Source organism: Populus euphratica, unplaced genomic scaffold, assembly GCF_000495115.2.
Source record: "Populus euphratica unplaced genomic scaffold, PopEup_1.0 scaffold1110.1, whole genome shotgun sequence".
NCBI lineage: Eukaryota > Viridiplantae > Streptophyta > Magnoliopsida > Malpighiales > Salicaceae > Populus > Populus euphratica.
In genome coordinates this window covers 36,390-45,572 of record NW_011500960.1, presented here as the reverse complement: position 1 = coordinate 45,572, position 9,183 = coordinate 36,390, and the positions used below count along the sequence as shown (strand labels likewise).

General features: G+C 29.3%; 1 protein-coding gene across 1 annotated transcript; it reads right to left on the bottom strand.

Annotated features, from left to right (window-relative positions):
- Window positions 1-4,168: 4,168 nt before the first annotated feature.
- Window positions 4,169-6,029, bottom strand: LOC105116925 (non-functional NADPH-dependent codeinone reductase 2-like). Its single transcript, XM_011014436.1, has 4 exons — window positions 5,289-6,029; window positions 4,925-5,168; window positions 4,641-4,820; window positions 4,169-4,529 (listed from the first exon to the last, which is right to left on the bottom strand). The coding sequence occupies exons 1-4, from the start codon at window positions 5,615-5,617 to the stop codon at window positions 4,305-4,307; spliced, it is 978 nt and encodes a 325-aa protein (XP_011012738.1). The 5' UTR covers window positions 5,618-6,029; the 3' UTR covers window positions 4,169-4,304.
- Window positions 6,030-9,183: the final 3,154 nt, after the last annotated feature.

Here is a 9,183-nt window from a genome sequence, read left to right as displayed (position 1 = left end):
TTATTATTGTTGTTGTTATTATTGTTATTGTTGTTGTATTATTGTTATTTATAATTTGTACAAATAACCTCCCTGTGGTTCGACCACGGTCTTGCCGGGTCATTTATTACTTCGACACTCCTGCACTTGGGAGAAGACATCAATCTTTTAGTCGTGTCATATACTCAAGTGAAATTTTTATACCTGATTTAATCTTCCAAACTTATATCTTGCAAAATATCAAGCCCGAGTTTAATAAAAAAGCTCAATTTCCAATAAAACAAATAAGCCAAAAAAATAATGTCAACCCGTATTAATCTATTATTTGTAACCCAGGTCATTAGATTAGAAACACTAAATTAAAAAAAAAAACTCAAAGCCCAACAATTAAATAAAAGTTGAATGATGAAATTAAAAAAAAAAATCAATCATACAAAAGAATAAGAAAAAACAATTATAAGCCCAAAAAAGATCGAACCAACCCAAGTCAACATTCCAAACTCACGGGTTAAATTATGAAATCAAGTAACCCGATAGAAAGGGAAATGAAGAAGATCACAAAACCTAATTTTTTTTTACAAAAAACCTCATTTGCTTATAAAACTTGCGACCCTAGCTATTTGACCAGAAGTATCAAATATATATACAAAAAAATCATGTTTCTTAACAAACTAAATATTTAAAGATAAAGTTAAAAAAAAATAACCATACAAAAGAATCCAAAATAAAAGTTGTTAAAAGTAAAAAAGAAAAGAAAAAGGTGTGAGCCCACTTGATTTAATCGATCAAACTCTCGGGTCATGTCATAACATTGAAACAACCCAATAGAAAGGAAAACAAATAATCACAAAACCTATTTTGTAAAATCAATGTCGAGTAATAAGATCAAAAAAGAAAATAAGTAAAAAAATGATGTCAGCTCATATTAGCTTATAAAACTCGTGGCCTCTTTTATTTGATCACAAGCACCAAAGATGAAAAAAACATGAAACCTAATTTTCAATAAATCAAATGTTAAATGATGAATTAAAAAAAATCAAGTATATGAAAGGATTTTAAAAAATATAATTAAAAAAATGAAGATCAAATTTAGAAGAAAAGATGAAAGGATGAATAATTTTGAATTGAAGAGTTAAATTGAAAAGAAAAATCAATTTTACTAAATAATTAAAAAAAGAAACCACAAAAAGAATAAAGAATAAATTAAAAAAATAACAAATTAAGTTTTTTTAATTAAATAATGAAATTGAAAACAATTAAAAGTTTACAAAAGAGATAAGAAAAAAAGCAAAGAAATAAAAAGAATTAGGACCCAAAAAATAAAAACAAAAATAATAAATTTGGATTGAGTAATGAAATTAAATTTTTTTTGAAAAGTTATAAAGGAGTCAAAGATAAAAAAAAATTACAAATCAAAAAAATAAAAACTAATACTTAAATGCATGCAACTAAAAGAGTTTTTCTAAAATTTTAAATAACTAACATAAATTTAAAAAAAATATTATTTTTGATAACAATCAATCAAGAAACAATCATTATGCGCCTCCTCTTAAGAAAGAGGACACCATAAAAAATTTAAAGATATCGTGGAAGGATATTAATGCACGTACTACTTGGAATTAACATAACAGTTAACATGATGATATTGATAAGGCGTGTAATATACATGTTAATAATTTCTTTTATTTTTTAATTTTATTTATTAAATTATCACATGACTTGTAAAACCAAATAAATTCTACAAAAAATAATAATACAAAAGTCCCGGTTGAAACCATGTTTCGATAATTTTGAATACAAGAACAATTGTGTCATTACATTACGTTTAAAAAAGCAGAAAACCAAAAATGTTTTAGGCCATAATTAATTGTTTTTTTTTACCTGTAAGGATGTTCCTGTAATTTTATTATATAAAAAATTAGAAAAAGACCAAGCTAACCCTTAACAACTATAGAATAATAAACGGACCGTGAAAAGAACATTTACCCCATAAAGCCAGCTCATCCAACTTCTTTTATTCGTTCAGAGCAAAGGTGTAAATTCACTTTTCCGATCAACAGTTAATCACACCTTTGCTTCACCTTGTTTAGGTGTGTTTTTGTTAATGATATCCAAGACCCAAGAGAGACCCTGGCGTGAGATCGAGATTTGTACTGGTTAAGCCCCCCGGTGAATTGAATAGCAGCACTTGCCTCGGAAATTTTCACCTTCCTCTTATTCGGGATCATGTGAAACGTCGTGCTAAATTCAATTGTGCAATTAAAACTTGCGAATTGTTTGCTAGGTAAAAAAGATCCTAGACGAATAAATCTTTTTTAATCTTACAAAACCATTACCCTTAATTGTAAAATAATTGATGTACAATCTTGAAAAAAATAGCTCAATTGATCAGATTCAAAATTTATACTCTAAAAATTACTAATTTAAATCTTATAAACCTTAAAATCATTAGAAATTTACATGATTATTAACTTTAAAGTCTATAATATTAGTCGAGATATATATAAATTGACCTAAATATCTATATTAATAAAAAAATTAATAATAATTAATGTGAATGAGAAGAAAAAAAATAAGTAAAGAAATGTAGTTTGATTGTTTTCTTTTTTCTTTTTTAATTCAAAATGAACCTATTATCTTTAATAATGTTTTTTGCTCATACCAAACCTTTATTTATACTATTATAAATCTTAATTTATACAGGAATATATGGAACTCAATATGCTATTTTAATTATCACAGTTAGTTATTAAAGTGCATAGATTTTAATATTGATCTAATTAAATCTACAAGGTAGCATGACTTGATTTACTAAACCTCATCAAATAAAAACTAAGAAATTAAAAAAAAATTTCAAAGTTGTTTTAATTATAAAAATTTGATTCGGGTTGACCGAGTAATCTACGAGTTAACTCGAAAGCCTAGTAACCGAGTCTTTTATTGTGCTTGACAACTATAGTCATGGTTATTTTTGAAGTTGACAATTTGTTTTTAATAGATTTGGATGTTGTAAAATTTTAGATTTCATTTATTTTTATGGTTAAAATTTTGTTGGAATTTGATCTCCAATATAAATTTTTTAACATTAACATGATTTAAATAACTTGTAATTTAAATAACTTGTAATTGAATGAGATAATAATCTCAAAGAATCTTAGTTGATATGTTTTGGTGAAATCTAAAATACTCTATCCTGCACATGCAGAAAAGAAACAAATGTGTTTTGTAATTTATTTAGTAAGAAGTTGATAAGTTAAAAGTGAGTTTAAAAGAGACTCAAGTAGGCTTACACATGCATTTGAGTTCATTGAAAATAATTTTTAGTTACAAAAAATTAATTTTTTGCAAACTTAAATGTGAACTTGAATTTAATTCATAAAGAATTATTTTCTCAGCCCTTGAATATAAGGAATTGGTCAGGTTTTTCTAAAACTATTTTTACATAAACTAAACATATTTTTTCAACTAGAAAAGTATTAGATTCAAATAAAAAAAATTTCAGGTTTAATTATGATTTTATAAAAGACAATCAAAATTGTTAACGGAGGAATTCCTTCAACTCTTGGTTTCTAAAACTCTTTATAGAAGGGGGCTAGAGACGATAGTGTTATAATTTGTGTATTTTGCAACTTTTTGGACAGTTCGTTCTGTTTAATTAATCACCCTTCTTCTTCACCTATGTTTTCAACTTAGCTCTTCTGGTTATTTCATCTTCAAAGTTTGGTTTAGTCTTTATAAAGAAATTATTGAGTCATATTTTTTTAGTTTACTAGAATACATCTAAATGAGTGTTATTGTTGAAATTCTGGTAGTCTTATTGACAAATATATATGATAGATTCAACAAGTATGTACTCCAAACTAGTTTTTGTTTAAGTTTAATAACTACCATGTATGATGATTATGCATGATAGGTTGTGTATTTCAATCTTTTATACAAGTTTATTTATTTGCCTAGTAGGCATACTAGAAAATTTACTCTTTTTTTTTTTTTTGTGTTCATATGATTGCATGTTTTCCATGTTATTATAATATTGCATAATTATACACTCACATGACTAATCGTCTGTCTTCATACATATATTTGATTTTTGGACAACATTGAAAAAACTAGTTTAATTTAATGCACGAAAACTGAATCAAAGGGAATACAATAACTTAAAAAATGATGGAGAGGATGCTACAAAAAGGAGAGTGAACGAACTGAACAGAAAAATTCTGAATACGATAGTCGATGATGATAAGAGGCTGAAATGGAAGTGTGCGCAGCAAGGAACATGCACACATTAGATTTTGTATGTAGCAAATGATCTAAGAACTGGTAAATCAAATTTCTCCGTCCCAAAGCTCCTCAATTGTCATGATAGGTCCCTTTTCTGAGATGTAATCTTCTCCACGACATCCTCTGCTTTGGGGTATCTCACTGATCATCCTAGATTCTTCCTCACTCAATGTCCAGTTGAATATCTCAAGGTTCTCCTTCATCCTGCCATTGTTGAAACTCTTCACCACCACGCACACCCCTTGCTCATATGCCCACCTAAGGCACACCTGTTTTTAAAACCAATCATCTCAGTCTGGTTCTGTTGTATATTTTGTATATATGTTTATCCAATTTTACACTACTAAATATTGAGAAAATTAAGATGCTAGAGTTGGAAACTGAGCCACAATCTTTCCTTTAGCAGTTGCAATCTCTTTCAGAACTTCATTCTCCATAACCCTGTTGCTTCCCCAAAGGGTTCCTTTGGCTCCCAAAGGAGCATAAGCTGTTAAAAGGATTCCATTGGCCTTGCAGAATTCCCTTAGCTTCTTTTGTTGCCATAATGGGTTGATCTCTACCTTTCAATTAGTTCCCAACATTTTCACTTTCTATACATACAATTCATTTCTTGGAACTTGTGAGGAAGTTAATTATAAACCCAGAGGTTAGATTGCAAACTTACTTGATTAACTGCCGGAGGGATCTTTGCAAAGGCAAGGATGTCTGAAAGCTTTTTACAAGAGAAATTGCTGACACCAATGGATTTCGTCAGACCCAGATCTTGGCATTCTTGCATAGCTTCCCAAACGGATTTAAAATCCATAGGTAAAAAGTCTTCTTTGTTTATCGGGAACTCACAGGTTCCTGATCTCGAGCTCACAGGCCAATGAATTAGATAGAGATCAAGGTACTCCAGCTGAATATCCCTGTATGCATGCAACATGGCATAAATTGATCACGAGGAACGTCATAGGATAAGCTTCAAGATTTGTTTATGACAAAGTTGATATCCTGGCTTTAAATCGATATGTAGGCCAAATTAGTACCGTACACTCCTCTTAAGGGCGGGGAGAACAAGGTCAGCGTGAGCATCACTACACCATAGCTTTGAAGTGATGAAAAGCTCGTCTCTTGATTTGATAAAACCACGAGACAATGCTTCAGCAATGGCTTCTCCAAGTGGCTCCTCTGTCAAGTATAATTTAGCTGTATCGAAGTGTCTGTAACCAATCTCAATTGCCTGAAGAACGGCTGTTTTTGTTTCTTGAGATCCCTCTAATGGAGAAGTTGCTGTACCCATCCCCAATAGTGGCATTTTTCTGCCTCTAGAACTAACTAAAAGGACTTCTGGAATTGTCACCAATTCGCCATCCATCTCCGCACCAGATACGATCTAATTTGCTTAAGATGCTACAATAAGAATGACAAGCTTCAGCTTCTGTTTAAGCCTTTGAAGTTTCAGCAATTTCGAATCTTCTGTAACCATGAACTCTTTTCGAAAATTTCAAGTTTATATTTGTCTAATACAAAGTAGCTGACAATAAAGCACTCAATTTCCAAAAATAAAAAATAAGTATCACGATTTGTTTTCCTGATGACAATAAGGGAGCAGATGGTTTTTCTCTAGCAGGTGCTTAGAGGATATGGGGAAGGAGATGGTGGCTAATAGTTTCGAAAAATTTTAGGAAGGTAGGTCACGGATCTAGCTGCTAATAAGAGGGCAAAGGCTCGAAGAAGTTGGCTTTTAGGAATTTTTTTTATGGTTGGCGGCTAGTGCCTAAGAAAAAAGAAAGAGAGAAGGCTATAAGGGTTTTTCTGTGAGAGAGTGTCTTTAGGGGGGCGTGGGCTTTTTTTTTTTTTTGGGGGGTGGGCCGCTCATGCTCCAGTTAATTTTTTTTATTTTTTTTCTGCTAATGGTTTCTTCCCCTTGTATATGTGAGGTCCCCTTAAATTTATTTATAGGTAAAATATATATTTTTTTCCTTCCAATTACTTGGTCTTCGTGCAACTTTGGTGATCAATAAATTCAAAATTATTTCAGTCTTTTTTTTTTCATTTTTATTCTCTTTCTCTAAATATTTTTTGTTTTTAATTTTTTTAAAAAGACATCATCAATATTGACTTGATGAGAAAAATAATTCAATGATTTTAGAATGAGTATGTTAAGAATTAAACGTGTTAAAAGTATATATTTTTTATTTTTATTTCTTTTAAAAAGACACTAAAAATGTCAAAAATAACGCAAATACATCAAAAATATTTTTATTATTATTTTGTTGTTTTTTTTAAATAAGTATGAAAAAATAGTTAAAATCAGATTATGATAGTTGTCCCTCTTTTTACAATACTTATAACATAAAATCTTGTAAGGAACTTTAGAAAATAAGTTTGTAAATAAAAAAAAATAGGTGTGAAAGTTTTTCTAAGTTAGGAGAAAAAGACATTAGGGTTTGGGTTTTTTAAACAAATCAAGAGATGGTTATCCTTGTAGATGTTTCAAAATTCAATTTTTTTCTTGAAAATCAAAGGTTTTTTTTTTATTTTAAAAATTGTTGTTGGTATTTAGTGGACCTATCCATGGTCTATGATTGAGTGACCTACCCATGGTGTGAAAAATACAAAGATTTTTCTTAACCTAGTCATTTTATAAAGTGATGGGCTAAAATTTTTTTTACAGTTTTAACTTTTAATTGAGTGATGAACTCTTGAAAAATTTCTTTGGTAGAAATCAACTTGAAAAGAGTTTTGTAGTTTTGACTTTTTTATAGAATGATCATTTTGAACACCTATCATTTTAGAGAATGATGAACTCGAGAAAAATTATGGAATTTTGACCTTTTAGATAATAGCATTGACACGATTAAAAGATTGATGTTTTCTCTCAAGTGCAGGAGTGTCAAAATAATAAATAACCCAGTAAAACCGGGGTCGAACCATAGAAAATTAATTATAAAATTATAAATAACAATAATATAACAACAACAACAATAATAGTAGTAGTAATACTAATAATACTACTAATAATAGTAATAGTAGTAATAATAATAATACTAATAATAGTAGCAGCAATAACAGCAGCAGTAGCAGCAGTAATAGTAGTAACAATAAAAAAAAAGTTGATGAGAACTTTAAGATGGAAAATTAATGTGAGGATCAAATAATGATAACAACAAATGTCAAGGTTAGAGGATTCACTAATGATATTTCAAACAAGTATAGTATAAACTCTTATTATTCAATTAGAAACCATACATTAAAGAGGTTCCAATCAGATTATAAATTGTTAATATGATTATATTAATTATCTCTAATTTTATGTTCTCCAATAAAGCAAGAAATTATAGGACAACCGGGGTCTTTATATTTTAAAGCATTATTATTCTGAAGAATGACACTTACTTGTTCGGCTAAAAAGATTTTCTTTTTCACATTCAGTTTTTTCTTCACAGTGCACAGATCTTTCAAAAATTTAGCATAAGAAGGAACTTGTTTAATAACATCTAGTAAAGGTATATTGATCCTTACCTATTTGAAAGTTTCAAAGATTTCAAAGTTGTGATTGCCTTTTCTTTGTTTGGTCATGGCATGAGGAAATGGAAGTGCTGACGGGGAATAAGTCTTTTCTTTGTAATTTTCATATCCAACCCCGTCTTTACCCTTTGAGATTGACTCATCATTTTTCTCACAAGGTTCAAAAGTGGGTTTTTCAATAACCTTACCACTGCGAAGAGTACTGACTAATTTGACTTGATCTATGTGTTGGCTTCCAAAACTACTTGCATTTGCATTGTATTGCTGATTAGTACTTAAAAGTATATTTTTATCAAGGTTTTATATCATTATTTTGCACTTCAAGTATCAATAACTCCTTAACTAAAACGTGTTTTATAATAACATATCTAATAATATAAGATAAATTTAATTTGTGGTAAATATTTATGTTAAATGCAAGCCTATCACATAAATGAAATGATTGATTGATGAGTTTAAGAACTAAAATTAAAAAGACAAAGATATGGCCAAACTTAGAAAAGAGATGCTGGTGCAGTCCAAATCGGAATACTATTCGGTAATTAGGTCATATTTGGAGCTATAAATCTCGGATTTAGGTTTACTTTATACGAATGGAAAGGTAAGACATAGGCCTACAACTTTCATGGGAGCCCAAGATTTCAAAAGGCCATTTTCAAGTCCAAATTATAGCAATAACGAAGAAGTTTGAATATGTCTTGTAGCTTGAACACTATTCAATGTTTGACCCATATCTGGAGTTTTAGAAGTCCAAATGACCTTTTTTTTTTTGGAAAGCTAAGACAATTTCCTAAATCTTTCATGTTTTGAATTAGTTTCAATTTTGACATTATCAATGATGTTTTAGACAGACAAGAGAAGATAAAGATTGTCACCAAGTCAAGAGTTGGTCACCCACTCATCAATTAGTCATCAAATCAATAGTTCTCAATTTTGGCCTATAAAAGGAGGTATTTGTCATGCACTTAGGTATCTTGGTTTCCAGATCAAGATCATGCTCTTGCTTTTTCTCTTTGTATTTTTGTAATGTTTAAGTTTTGTTTTCATTAATATCAAGTTTATGTCTTTCATTTCCTTTCCTTTACTTAATTAACTTTTATCTTCTTTATGTTTTTATTTTGTTTATTTTTTTTCTTTCTTTCATTATGTTTAGTTAAGTTTATTATGTCAAGGTGAAAAGGTTATACTAATAGTGTAAGAATAAGTATAGTGTAAACTTAATATGGACCTTAATGTTTAATACTAACATGTTTTGTATTTGTTATCTTGTTCACTTTTAATACTTTGCTTATTAAATGACTAATCTCGATTTATATTGTATAACACTTTGTACAACAAATACTTGGCACTTTCATAGCCCATATTGAATGGTATAACCGACACCTATGCTATGAAAAGAACTTGATTTAT